The sequence below is a fragment of the Notolepis coatsorum genome, assembly GCF_963971535.1.
Source record: "Notolepis coatsorum genome assembly, chromosome: 14".
NCBI lineage: Eukaryota > Metazoa > Chordata > Actinopteri > Aulopiformes > Paralepididae > Notolepis > Notolepis coatsorum.
In genome coordinates, this window is record NC_140178.1 from 1584925 (window position 1) to 1599894 (window position 14970).

At 46.9% G+C, this 14970-nt stretch overlaps 3 protein-coding genes across 6 annotated transcripts in view; 2 read left to right on the forward strand and 1 right to left on the reverse strand.

The window, feature by feature from the left end:
- mgrn1b (mahogunin, ring finger 1b) overlaps nt 1–5215 on the reverse strand; it is a 34686-nt gene extending 29471 nt beyond the window's left edge. The window contains 4 exon segments of the mRNA XM_084328258.1: nt 1462–1531; nt 1534–1549; nt 2277–2395; nt 4732–5215. Coding sequence (XP_084184384.1) covers nt 1462–1531; nt 1534–1549; nt 2277–2395; nt 4732–4819 — 293 coding nt within the window. The 5' untranslated portion in view covers nt 4820–5215.
- The window catches only part of nprl3 (NPR3-like, GATOR1 complex subunit), a 285213-nt gene that overhangs the window by 133891 nt on the left and 136352 nt on the right, over nt 1–14970 (forward strand). The gene's annotated exons all lie outside the window — the stretch shown is intronic.
- Nucleotides 14546–14970, forward strand: part of cdip1 (cell death-inducing p53 target 1) — a 29845-nt gene continuing 29420 nt past the window's right edge. Inside the window, exon 1 of the mRNA XM_084329971.1 lies at nt 14546–14608. The gene's annotated coding sequence lies outside the window, so the exon portion shown is untranslated. The remainder of the gene's footprint in view (nt 14609–14970) is intronic.

Genomic DNA, 14970 nt, shown 5'->3' on the forward strand with positions numbered 1-14970 from the left:
ACTTTCCCAAAGGATCAATAAAGGAATATCTTATCTCATCTTAAATAGCTTGTCCACACTCTGGGCTAACATTCCCCTCCTCCTCCCCTCCTCCTCCATCATCCCTCCTCCTCCCCCTCCTCCATCATCCCTCCTCCATCATCCCTCCCCCTCCTGCATCTCCATCCTCCATCATCCCTCCTCCTCCCCTCCTCCATCATCCCTCCTCCATCATCCTCCATCATCCCTCCCCCTCCTGCATCTCCATCCTCCATCATCCCTCCTCCTCCCCCTCCTCCATCATCCCTCCCCATCATCCCTCCTCCTCCCCCTCCTCCATCATCCCTCCTCCATCATCCCTCCTCCCCCCTCCTCCATCATCCCTCTCCATCATCCCTCCTCCTCCTCCTCCTCCATCATCCCTCCTCCTCCCCCTCCTCCATCATCCCTCCTCCCTCCTCATCCTCCTCCCTCCCTCCTCCATCATCCCTCCCCATCACCTCCTCCTCCTCCATCATCCCTCCTCCTCCTCCATCATCCCTCCTCCTCCCCCTCCTCCATCATCCCTCCTCCTCCCCCTCCTCCATCATCCCTCCTCCTCCCCCTCCTCCATCATCCCTCCTCCCCCTCCTCCATCATCCCTCCTCCCCTCCTCCATCATCCCTCCTCCTCCTCCATCATCCCTCCTCCTCCTCCTCCTCCATCATCCTCCTCCATCATCCCTCCCCTCCTCCATCATCCCTCCTCCTCCCCCTCCTCCATCATCCCTCCTCCCCCACCAGACTCAGCGAGTCCTTCCTCACGTTCACCAGACTCCGCCCCCCTCCTCCCCCCCCCTCCTCCCCCACCCCCCCCTCCCCCCCCCCCCCCCCCTCACCTGATCAGACGCAGCGAGTCCTTCCTCACGTTCACCAGACTCCCCCCCCCCCCCCCCCCCTCACCTGATCAGACGCAGCGAGTCCTTCCTCACGTTCACCAGACTCCCCCCTCCCTCCCCCCCTCCCCCCCCCCCCCCCCTCACCTGATCAGACGCAGCGAGTCCTTCCTCACGTTCACCAGACTCCCCCCCTCCCCTCTCCTCCCCCCTCCTCCCCCCCCCCCCCCCCTCACCTGATCAGACGCAGCGAGTCCTTCCTCACGTTCACCAGACTCCCCCCCTCCCCCTCTCCTCCCCCCCCCCTCACCTGATCAGACGCAGCGAGTCCTTCCTCACGTTCACCAGACTCCCCCCCTCCCCCTCTCCTCCCCCCCCCCCTCACCTGATCAGACGCAGCGAGTCCTTCCTCACGTTCACCAGACTCCCCCCCTCCCCTCTCCTCCCCCCCCCCCTCACCTGATCAGACGCAGCGAGTCCTTCCTCACGTTCACCAGACTCCCCCCCCTCCCCCTCTCCTCCCCCCCCCCCTCACCTGATCAGACGCAGCGAGTCCTTCCTCACGTTCACCAGACTCCCCCCCCCCTCCCTCTCCCCCCCCCCCTCACCTGATCAGACGCAGCGAGTCCTTCCTCACGTTCACCAGACTCCTCAGCGTCTTCACCGGCTCGTGGGGGCAGGCGTCACGTACGGAAACTAAGCAACAAAATAGAAAACAATAGAAATGTATTTATGCTAAAAAAAATGGGTCGAATACAAAAGTCTTGGAAATTCCGTTGGACATTCCCCATATAGAGACCACCTCGCCCTGCTAGCGAGTGGGGCCCGTTTCAGTTGAAATGGGTGAGACATTGCCACGGTCATGTGCAGAGGCAGCTTTTAAAAATCGGGGACCCTTCTCACCCTGCTTACGACCTCTTTAACCCCCTTCCCTGACCCCTCTCACCCTGCTTACGACCTCTTTAACCCCCTTCCCTCTGGCAGAAGACTCCAAAGTCTCAGGTGCAGGACATCCCGTTTTAAAAACAGTACATATCCCGAGGCTGTCCGTCACCTGAACTCGAGTACAAATGTACAGGCACTTTGCACAACAAGGGCTAGCACCAGCCGACATGCACTTTAAGGCAATATGCACTTTAAACTGGAACACTGAGCCATTTATTTTAGGTACAGTAGCATTTTTTCTTTTTAATTGTTTGTGTAAAACTTTTATTGTGTGGATTGCATTGCATGTATTCTTGTGTTTTTATATTGTATGTTTTTATAATGTCTGTACTGTATTGTGCTGGCACCAAGACAAATCCCAATCAACCATGTGTTGAAATGGCAATAAAGTTTTCTATCCATCTATCTATCTATCTATCTAAAAGATGTAGAAAATACTTGTGAGCAGCGGTTGAGACAAAGACAACGGGTGTTTCACCTGCACAGGTCTGTTCCCCAGGAAGTTCAGGTCCATGTTCTCCCCAAACAGGTAGCCCTCCGGGTGGGGCGTGTCGAACTTCTCTCCTCCCATGAAGAAGTGGCTGGCAAAATAATTACCTGATGGGGGGGAAATAGAGCCATAAAAAGGCAGTTCAAGACAGTGTGTAGCTAAAAACAAATTAACTCCTATTTCTGGAAAGCAACCACATGTGATAAGTAGCCAATAATGACAAGTAGCGTATTAAGTAACACGTTGTTTATTATTCCACTGTTTTTATTTATTAATTAAATTTAACCAGGCAGGTCAATTAAGAACAAATTCTTATTTACAATGACTGCCCGGCGAGAGGATAAAAAGGCCTCTCGAATTGTAACAGGGAAAGGGGACAAAGAAAATTATAAAATAGAAAAGAGAGAGGTGAGGGAAATAATTAAAACACATCAAACAAACAACCAAATATAATTACAAGGTATGCAATACATGAAGAAGCAGAACAGACCAGTTACAGTTAAAAGGCTGGGTGACAGTTGCAGGTATGTGTAAACAACTCTGCGATAAGAGTCCTATATATGTAATCATATTACTTTGGCGGTTGAAATAGAATGTCTACTTCCTTTACTTAAGACATAATCCCTTTAATATATAGTGGTTATCAGCATTATGAAGCAATGCTAGGCTACAGCTAGCTAGTAGACTCAACTTTCATCTAGAGACCTATAGTATTCCATTTTTTAAATGCATGGTTTCAAATTGTATACATTTCACTAGTCCAAGTGGAAATGTGGATAATAGAGATATTTCTATCTCTTTTTTTTTATCCACTTTTTCTCCCATTTTCTATATTTTCTCCCATCCCAATTTCGTATCATCCAATTCAACCCTCCCCTGTCACGAACGCTGTTTTTTGCCTCCCACAAGCCGGCTGCAATGTGGACTAAGTCATACATAGCACAAGTCCCCTCCGGTACTTGAGGTAACAGCAGTCGCATCTTTTCACCTGCACAGCTCGATCTCTCAGTGGCGAGGAGTAACGCGTGGGAGGCTCACGCTGCCCCCGACACTTCCTGATTCTACTGCGCAGGCGCACCAACCGACCTGTAGGAGTCGCTGTCCACAACGCCCGATCCCCACCCATCAGTTTCCCACCCCCTAATACGGCCAATGTGTATTAGTACGGACGACCAGCTAAACTGAAAGCAAATGTGGAGCGCTGGGCTCGAACAGGCAAGCCCAGTGTCTCCAGATTTCGTGGCGAGCGCCTTGCCCACTACGCCACGTAGCCGCCGAGACATTTCTATCTCTAATGTGGATGAACAAAAAAATAAAATGTCTTCCATGCTAGTGTTTTTGTTTGAGACCTTGGATGCAGCCTCTTGTTGAGAATGTGTTAGCAGCAATACTAGTACTTTGCAAATTAACACAAGACTGAAATGAACTTTAGATCTCCCTGCATGTCGTGTAATTCAATCATCAATATATGATTTAAGGCTTTGGTCGATTTAGTTAGCAAGGTCAATGCATGTAATGTGTTAAATTAGCAGCACAACATGAATAAATAAATATCCCAGTGTTACGTTACCTCATACATGGAAGAAGATTGAATTGATTGAAATGTGTATTAACAGATTGGAGAATGGGTACAATACAGTACGGCTCAATACACACAATTGTTAAGGGGATGCAGACCTGAGAAAGACTTTCGTCTTGTTTACATCAGGGTCCCCCATTTTCAATTCATCATGACATTTATGACATACCCAACATATACATGACATCATGACATTTATGGACATTTATAATACATGACATACAGCTAGTATATAGTAGTTACATTTGTGACATATACGATATGCAAATATACAGTACTGTTACGCATAGATCCTAACAGAGATTGACTGATTGATTGAAAATGTTATTAACAGATTGCAGAATGGGTACAATACAGTACAGCTCAATACACATTATTGTTACGGGGATGCAGACCAGAGAAAGACTTTCGTCTCGTTTACATCAGGGTCCCCCTTTTTCAATTCATAGTGACATATATGACATACAGATACAGTACTGCTACATCTATACATTTATGACACACATGACATACAGATAGACAGTACTGCTACATCTATACATATATGACATACAGGATAGACAGTACTGCTACATCTATACATTTATGACACACATGACATACAGATAGACAGTACTGCTACATCTATACATATATGACATACAGGATAGACAGTACTGCTACATCTATACATTTATGACATACCAGATTTGCAAATACAGTACTGTTTGTGATACAAAAAGAGTCCAGAGAAGAGAGTATATACATTTGACGTAGAAACTGTACATTGGAGGAGGTAAGACATGGTTAAGATAACAATATACGACCCAGATGTGTAGCCTCCTGCTTGCAACAGAACAACAACAACACACCCCACCGACTCACCAGACTTGGGGGGGAACCTGTAGGCCGAGTTGGCCTGGATGTCGATGTCCTCGACCCCCGCGATCCTGCGGCTCAGGATGGAACCCATCTTCCTCTGAAGGGCCAGCGTTAGCTCAGCGGCTAACAACAGACCCGTTAACGTTAGCTCAGCGGCTAACAACAGACCCGTTAGCGTTAGCTCAGCGGCTAACAACAGACCCGTTAACGTTAGCTCAGCGGCTAACAACAGACCCGTTAACGTTAGCTTATCGGCTAACAACAGACCCGTTAACGTTAGCTCAGCGGCTAACAACAACAGAGACGTTAGCTTAGCGGCTAACAACAACAGAGATGCGTCGGTTCAATAATATTACCGGTGGCTAGCTTGGCTAGCCCTGTCTAAGAGTGGGTGAATTGACAAACTACTGATAACGTCGATTAAAACAAACGTACGTTATTATTATTAGCTAATGAAACATATCACAACACAGACAGACGCCCCTCTGATGGCAGCCAGCTTGCTACAGGAAACAGGGGGGCGGGTGTTATGGCTGGCAGGATTGTGCTGATTGGCTGTTCCCAGAAGTCCCACCCCCAGCTGTCCTGCGTAGACAGACAGACTAAACAACACATCCTCCACAAAAGGAAAAGGAAAGGTGAGTGAGTGTCCACAACGACTAGCTGTTCTACTTGAATACTGAATGTTAATATTGAATCAGACAATATTGAATACTGAATGTTAATATTGAATCAGACAATATTGAATACTGAATGTTAATATTGAATCAGACAATATTGAATACTGAATGAAAAAAGACTAATTTAATCAGATGAATGAATCACTTTATTTGAGGATATTTAAAAAAAAATATATATATATATATAAATATATATTTTTTTATTTTACTTTTTTTATTAAAAACGAAAGTTCGAATGTCCGTTTAATCAGATTAATCACTTTATTCAAATTGAGGATTTAGTTTGAGGATATATTTAAAAAAAATTATAATTATTATTTGTTTATTCTTTTATAAGTTTAAAAAAATTTAAAACGAAGGTTCGAACATCCGTTCGAAAAACCCTGACGAAGTTTGAATCCCAAAAACAGGCTTCTGGACAGCCTTACCATACATATTATTTATATTATTCAAATGGAACTCAAACATGTTCTGTTGTGATGTCACAGTATGATGTCATACTAGAACATTTGTGATGTCACAGTATGATGTCATAATAGTACATTCTAGAACATTTGTGTATCTATTCAACAATTCTCTCAGAAGATTGATTGATTGATTGAACATTTTATTAACAGATTGCAGAATGGGTACAATACAGTACGGCTCAATACACACAATTGTTAAGGGGATGCAGACCAGAGAAAGACTTTCATCTTGTTTACATCAGGGTCCCCCATTTTCAATTCATCATAACATAATTATATGACATACATGACATACAGATAGTCAGTACTGCTACATCTATACATTTATGACATACCAGATTTACAATTACAGTACTGTTTGTGATACAAAAAGAGTCTAAAAAAGAGAGTATTTGACGAAGAAACTGTACATTGGAGGAGGTTGGGTAGGTGGGGTGGGGGGGGACTGTACATTGGAGGTGGTTGGGTGGGTGGGGTGGGGGGGGACTGTACATTGGAGGTGGTTGGGTGGGTGGGGTGGGGGGGGGACTGTACATTGGAGGTGGTTGGGTGGGTGGGGTGGGGGGGGGACTGTACATTGGAGGTGGTTGGGTGGGTGGGGGGGGGGGTAGGCGGGGGGGGGGGTAACTGTACATTGGATTATCGACGAAACCTTACTTGGTCCCAAGAAGAGGGTCTTGTGTGTTATTGGGTTAGGATGGCATTTACTGTACATTGGAGGGGGTTGGGTTAGGACATTTACAGGGGCCAGCTGAGTTTGTTATTTGATCCAAAGAGAATGGACCCTTTTATTCCACACTTTTTATTCCACGTGATGAACCTTTTAAAGAAACTTGAAACTTCCTTAAATGTCCTTGCCGTGACTCACATCCTGTGTCGCTATTCCTCAAAAACGAAACCATTCCGTCTATAAATAGGAACTTGGTAGCTTTGGACAACCAGTCTGAATGTTGGAGTTGGATAAGGAGGACTGGTGGAAACAGAGTTCCCGTCCAGTAAGGTAAGATGTCCAGTTAGTGAACCAAACTACATTTATTAGCTTGTTGATAGTTCGACGGAATAAAAATGCGCTTAGTGAATTTAGGAGGTGTCAGATATTGGCAGGTTTTTTGCTAATGAATGAATGAATGAATGAATGAATGAAAACTTTATTTAACAGATTGCAGAATGGGTACAATACAGTACGGCTCAATACACACAATTGTTAAGGGGATGCAGACCAGAGAAAGACTTTTGTCTTGTTTCCATCAGGGTCCCCCAGATCTCATTGTGCATCTTGAAACAGGACTGATCAGTCCTGTTCAACGCGATTGGTGCTGAAAAAAACGTCAGTGGCCAATCAGATCGCGCAAACCGAACGCGGAAGTGCAACTCCGTTAGGAAAAATATACACAAGTTCAAGTTTCTTTAATAGTTGTCATACAGAAGTACAGAATACTTTTATACAAAATGCTTCTTACTGTTACGCTCCAGAGACTGTGCTAGACAAGATAAGTATGAAATAAAATAGTATAGCATGTAAAATAGAAGTAAAAATAGAGGTCACAGTGTTCAGTATAGACATATGTACAATGTTCGATGCAGAATAGAAGTTTAACTGAGTTACCATACAATATACAATATACTATGCAATGTACTAATATACAATACTATATAGTGCAAAGCAGAAATGGGATGAGGTACAATTTAGGTAGAATTTACAGTAAGGTGTACGAGTTGTAGTGCAAATCCTTTACCAATAAATATAAAGTGTGTTTAGGTGATCTAAAGTGTGGAGAGGGGGTGCTGCAGTGTGTTGTTTGTTTAAAGTGAGTGCGTCCTGTTCAGACAGATAGACTAAACAACACATAGACTGAAGCCTGCATCTCGCAAACAAGATGCCTTGGTTTAGCTGTGGAAAGGTGAGTGTCCACAACGGCTAGCTAGCTGTTCTACTTGAATACTGAATGTTAATATTGAATCAGACAATAAAAGTGGTCAACATAGACCAATGAAAGAGGATATCCCTACTGAGTACAATGACACAACCTGCAAGTCTCTACGACAAACGGTTCAAAAGATAAAAAAGTGGGTGTGGCCTAAGGATCAGGGGAGTGGTCAACATAGACCAATGAAAGAGGATATCCCTACTGAGTACAATGACACAACCCACAAGTCTACGACAAACGGTTCAAAAGATACACAAAGGGGGCGTGGCCTAATTGGTGTGGCCTAAGGTTCGGGGGAGTGGTCAACATAGACCAATGAAAGAGGATATCCCTACTTAGTACAATGACATGACCCGCAAATCTCTACGACAAACAGTTCAAAAGATACACAAATGGGCGTGGCCTACGGGGGTGTGGCCTAAGGTTCGGGGGAGTGGTCAACATAGACCAATGAAAGAGGATATCCCTACTGAGTACAATGACACAACCCGCAAGTCTATGACAAACGGTTCAAAATATACAAAAAGGGTGCATCAAGGGTTAATACTGTAAGATTCTGATCAAACTGGCCAGTATCACGTCTTCGTCTGTTTGGCTCTCCATCCAATTCCTCTGCGTTGTGTACTTTTAATGGTCCTGACGTCTCCGATACTGGTAGATAAGATCCTTATCTTCCCCCATTAGTGCAATCCATAAACCATAATACTCCTCCACTTCCGTAAGAATTCGACACTTCGACAACGTGAGATACCTTGTGAGGAAAAGCGTTGTTTTATTTCTCTAAACAGAAACCTCATAATCAGATGTTATCAGATGTTATCAAATTGTATCGTCCTTGAAGAGTCTATTCTAATGATCTTTCGGTGTGTTCAGATTGTCCTTTTGTGATTCAGTCCAATAGTGTTCAGGCCTGTTCGTTAGCCTAAGACCATCCTCGTGGTAGCCGAAGCTACTGATGTCGTGGCATTCTTCCTCCCCCCCCCCCCCCCCCTCTCTCGTGATGAGAGGAGAGAAGGTCCTCTGTGTGATCTCAGTCCTACTCGCTCTCGGTCAGATTCTAGTCTGTCTTACACCCGGAAACACCGTTCGATTTATAGATGTTCGTCGTCGCAACGACGGCCCCGCCTTCTGGTTGTCATGCGACGTGTTGTCATGACAACTGCGTTTAACCTTTACACACACTTCAAAACGTTTCTCTACTGTTGCATTAAAGAGGTCACCCCTCTCCTCCTGCTCTGGGCCTACACTCTAATCTCAGATGTTCTTCTAAGGAATTCATAACAAAACCCTCGCTGACGCGGCCTGTGCCTGTGAAATCACTGGTTCCACCACCGTCACCGTCTTCCATGCACATTTCAATCACCGTTTTAGCTGTGGTCATCTCTCCCCAATCTATACATCACATACATTGAAAAAGCACCGTTTTCTCTCAATCCCCCCTTGATTCTTATCACCCCTTCAGAATCATAAATCATTATTTGGTTTTTCAATTAATTATGCCAAAAATAGCCTGTGGTTGAAGCAAACCAACCTCGTCTCTCGTGCACAAGAAACGAAGACGGCCCACGGTCAACCCAGTGATCCTGCTGCCTGATGTCTGTTTGCGCCCCCCTTCGTGCACAAAGGGAACCGAAACCGACCACCAAAACCAACAACATCCAACGACTCATAACCATTGGAGCCCCCCTGTCTGCTCCCAATAATTATATCCTGTTGTTCTACTGTTCTCCCTCTTATCTACCTTCTATATATATATATATCCTTCTATACATATATCTTATATATGAATCCTCCATTTATATCTCATACTCCTAATCAATGAACACAGGACTTCTCGCTGTTGTCTCGTCTCTCGATCTCCTGATTGACTCTGAAAGGAAGTCCCTGTTTGTTCATGATTCACCGCCCGTGCTCTGTTGTTTCTGTACGCTCTCTACAACGTCTCCGCAGGGAAACCCCCTCCGATGTCCGCCTCGTTCTCCCCTGGGCAAACACCGCCTGCGACCGCTGGACTCCGCCTCGTCGGCCGTCTCCGCCCCGTCGGTCATCTCCGCCCTGTCGGTCATCTTGGTTGAGGCTCATCTCCACCGCCGCCGTCTCCTCCCTCTCGTCGTGGATCATCTGTGTACCAGGCTGCGGTGCCTGGCCCCTGCGGCTTCCTCCTCCTCCAGTCTGTCTCCTGGCCATCTCCATCGCTGTGGGTGTCATTCCCCCCTTGAAAGCAGAAACACAACACCGGCAGTCTTTCTGTACACTCGACCCTGTGTTTTCTATTAGTCTACCATGGCTTTGGGCCTGCAGCTCGTTCTCTATATATTTTTTCTCTGCAAGCCCCTATTTGTTCTCTATTAGTCCCCCACCTTCTCAACACCCATATCTAATCCTACAGGGCTGTTCCCTGTTTTGTTGTCTTCCGGCGTGACACCAGCAGCTAAACGATACCCACTCGGCGCTCTACGTTTGTCCCACGGTTGACCCCCAGCGCGCGCCAGTTCTTTCTGGTGACGTGTCCCCTCAAGACTCTGCCTATTTATTCGGTGTGAGAAGGCCCCACTGGAATTCAAACTCCCTCTTTATTCAATTATTAACCCATTCAAATAACTGCACCATCTTTCTGTGCAATTCTTATTTAATCTCATTAGATTCACTATTGAATCACTCCCCCACTCCGCCACTAGATGGTAGTACAGGCCTCTATCTAAATATTCCCCTATGGGTAATGAAAACTCCCCAGCACTACCCCCCCTCCGCCACTAGGTGGCGACCTACTCCTCCTCCATGGTGTTTTAGTTGACGTGTCACTTCCTGGTTCTTTATCTGTTGTTATCTCCTCGTGGTGCTCACGGCCATTTTGACTCGCTCATAATGGCTACTCTCTCAAACAAACAAACGCTGCCCTTCCTTCCACGACCTAAAAACACAGCTGTTTTTCCTCTCTTTCCTATCCATTATCAGGGGACGCTTTCTCAGACTAATACTCTTGCCTGATCGGACATAATACACACTGGTACAATCTCCTTTCGACTTTCCTTCTGTTATGAAAACAGTCCCGCCATAACAATTTTTCGATCTGATTCAAGCGCCCCCCCCCCCCTTTCCTCATCTCGCATTTACCCTCCTTAAACCAAAACTGTGCAGCCTGCCTCGTTTGCTTTTCATTCTCTGTAGATAACACCCTCGATTTTCACCATGGCTCTCTGCTCATATTATTACAGCTGGCATTCTCTCTCTGTGTCAAACTAGAAATGTTTACGTTTACGGATTCACTATCTGTTCGTTTTTATTTGGCTTAAAATCAAAACAACCGTGTGCACAGTGAACTCACATTTTTGATCGGAGCGCTGTTTCCCCTACAGCGCTGGTTCGCCTCCTGACCGCTCGACTCGCCGCTCTCCCAGGGCTCGTTTTAGCTGTCATCATCTCTCCCCAATCTATACATCACATACATTGAAAAAGCACCGTTTTCTCTCAATACCCTGAGAGGTCATTGCTAGGTCAGCAGTACTGAGTTGATTGACAGCTCCCTCTGAGTCATGCACACCTGCTAGCCCTTAATTGATTAGAATTCTAACTGACGGACACTATGGACCCAATGTATTTCAATGATGGCTGAGGCGTCCTTCACTCTCACGATGATTAAAGCAAAACGATAAGAGATGAAGCTTAGTGACCTTAATATGAGCACTTGAAGGGTTATGTGAAGGGTTTTGTGCGATATTGTGTAATTCCGTCGACAATTGTGGCCTGGGTGGCGATCGGTAAACAAGGGAAGGAACAGTAAAAAATCTGATTTTAGCTAGAGTGGAGAGCCCATTCGCGTCTATGTGGAGCATGACTTTCAAAGAAATGGTTTCAAACATATGTTTGTATATCTACGTCCAAAATTGAGATCACTGTCGCAATTTACAAAAGGTGATGGTAAAACAAAAAAATGCAGCTTCTACACTCTAGTTCTGCCATTCATTCCTTATGGACCGAAATTTCCTGTTTAGAGTCGATTTGTAGCCAAACGGTGCTGTGAAACTTTCCAAAAAGTTATAGTAACTCGAGTTGGACCAAGCCGGTCGTTTTGATACCTTACACGTGTATGTGGTGCGAAAGCTCTGGGAGGAATTAGCGGACAAAAATCGGCGGAATAAATAAAGAATAATAAAGAGTATGGATTATAATAGTGTGTGGTCACCCACACTAATTATAATAGTGTTCACCCACACTAAATATATACATACGAGGGGGAGGAGACTGTACATTTGGAGGGGGTGGGTGGGGGGAGGGGGGTGCAAGGTGCAAGCATAGGGAGGGGGGAGGGGTTGGACATTTACGGGGCCCAGTTTCGAATTGCAGCCTCCCGTAGGTGCTCTCTGAGAGCGGTTTTGAAGGTGGGTAGGGGTACAGAACATAAATACATTCAAATGCATCTAAATTATGCACAAAAAATAATATTATGTGAATATAATTTCAAACACAAGAAGAACAATAAAAACCGTATGATGGGACAGTTTCGTTTAGAGCTGACAGAGTGATTATTGATTTTTCTCTCAAGCCCCCAGAGTGCGTTTATTTACTACAACTAAAGCAATGAGTAGGGTATATCTGCAGTGCAGTGCCGTAGGAGGGGCCTGTACTGTACTGTGCGTTGGGGGCCTGTACTGTGCGTTGGGGGCCTGTACTGTGCGTTGGAGGCCTGTACTGTGCGTTGGGGTCCTGTACTATGCGTTGGGGGCCTGTACTGTGCGTTGGGGGCCTGTACTGTGTGTTGGGGGCCTGTACTGTACGTTGGGGGCCTGTACTGTGCGTTGGGGGCCTGTACTGTGTGTTGGGGGCCTGTACTGTACGTTGGGGGCCTGTACTGTGCGTTGGGGGCCTGTACTGTGCGTTGGGGGCCTGTACTGTGCGTTGGGGGCCTGTACTGTGCGTTGGGGGCCTGTACTGTGCGTTGGGGGCCTGTACTGTGCGTTGGGGGCCTGTACTGTGCGCTGGGGGCCTGTACTGTGTGTTGGGGACCTGTACTGTGTGTTGGGGGCCTGTACTGTGGGTTGGGGTCCTGTACTGTGCGTTGGGGGCCTGTACTGTGCGTTGGGGGCCTGTACTGTGCGTTGGGGGCCTGTACTGTGGGTTGGGGGCCTGTACTGTGTGTTGGGGGCCTGTACTGTGTGTTGGGGGCCTGTACTGTGCGTTGGGGGCCTGTACTGTGCGTTGGGGGCCTGTACTGTGCGTTGGGGGCCTGTACTGTGCGTTGGGGGCCTGTACTGTGCAGTGCAATACTGCACATGCGAGAAACAAATTAAAGTAATTCTAATCTAGTCTAAGGGTTAAGTTTAGGCCCTCATCCAGAAGAGGTTAAGTTTAGAGTAACAGTCAGGACTGGTAATCCAATTGATATTCAGTTTAAGATAAAAAAATTCTAGTCTATAGACAATTGGTTGCATTGAATGCTTTATTTGGTTACTCCTAATCCAATTGATAGACAAAAATATTTTGGACATTAGGTCCTATTTTCTGTATGTTACTTTATGTTCCGTATGTTACTTTATGTTTCTAGTGTCCTATATTATTATGTTACTTTGTTTCTCGCATGCGCAGTAGTGCACCGCACAGTACAGGCCCCCACCGCACAGTACAGGCCCCCACCGCACAGTACAGGCCCCCAACGCACAGTACAGGCCCCCACCGCACAGTACAGGCCCCCACCGCACAGTACAGGCCCCCAACGCACAGTACAGGCCCCCACCGCACAGTACAGGCCCCCACCGCACAGTACAGGCCCCCACCGCACAGTACAGGCCCCCAACGCACAGTACAGGCCCCCACCGCACAGTACAGGCCCCCAACGCACAGTACAGGCCCCCACCGCACAGTACAGGCCCCCACTGCACAGTACAGGCCCCCAACGCACCGCACAGTACAGGCCCCCAACGCATAGTACAGGACCCCAACGCACAGTACAGGCCCCCAGCGCACAGTACAGGCCCCCAACGCACAGTACAGTACAGGCCCCCACCGCACAGTACAGGCCCCCAACGTATAGTACAGGACCCCAACGCACAGTACAGGCCCCCAGCGCACAGTACAGGCCCCCAACGCACAGTACAGGCCCCCAACGTTCTCACTATTAGTGATGCGTTGCTCTGCTCATGGGACGAGGTTGCACTCCGTGCAACCAAAGTTGTGTGAGGAGAAGCGGGTGCACACACATGCACGGATGTGCACACACGTGGACACAGGAATGCGCTGCACATGACTGATGCACCAACTCGCAGTACCCACCTCCAGGCATGCGTTCTTCATGGGACAGGGGTGCACTAAGTGCAAGCCCAGATAAGTACTCGCTATTTGCATATCAATAGCGCCGGTCGTATTTAACACACCTGACTGATTTGATATGCAAATAGCGAGTGCAATCCCAGTTGATTTCAGGAACGCACCACTGCCCACCTCACCTGGCTACTTTGCATATCAATAGCGCAGGTCGTCAGGTGTTACATTCCATTCGTAGAGGCAATTAGACACTGTCTTTAGTCTGTCCTTATGTGAGGGAACATTTATGCGCATGCGCAGGAGCGAGCGCACGCGGCGTCATTAGCGTGCGTGCAACCAGTGTTGATATGAGCAACGCAACACTGCGCACAGTACAGGCCCCTCCTATGTATGGCGCTGCGGCACTGCAGATATACCCTGCTCAAAGCACGACGTGCCCCCACTGTGACGTCACCACGCGCAGCCCCCTCCCCTCTTGTTTGGACTGAGCTCCTCCTCAGCGGCTACATCCCTCCACCTCCCCACCGTGCTAACATCACCAAACCAGGTAACCACACATACCCAGAGAGATCATAATAACAATAATAACCACATTATTATTAACATTCAGCAGTAGAAGCGGCTGCGTGGCACACACGGGTAAGTTAGCGCGTTGACTCATAATAACGCGGATGACGTCGGTTTGTTGTCGGTTGATGCCCAGCTAGCTTGCTGGCTGTTAGCTTTGAGCTAACTAGCGTTTAGCTGCTGATGTTATTAGCAGAGTGCGTAGACAATGTACTGTATCTGTTTACCAATATATACATCATACACACATACTGTATGTCTCAAGGCTGGTTCAACATGTCTCAACAGATGCGCATGTTTGTATTAATTAATGATTGTGTGCCATTATTACTATCAAATGTA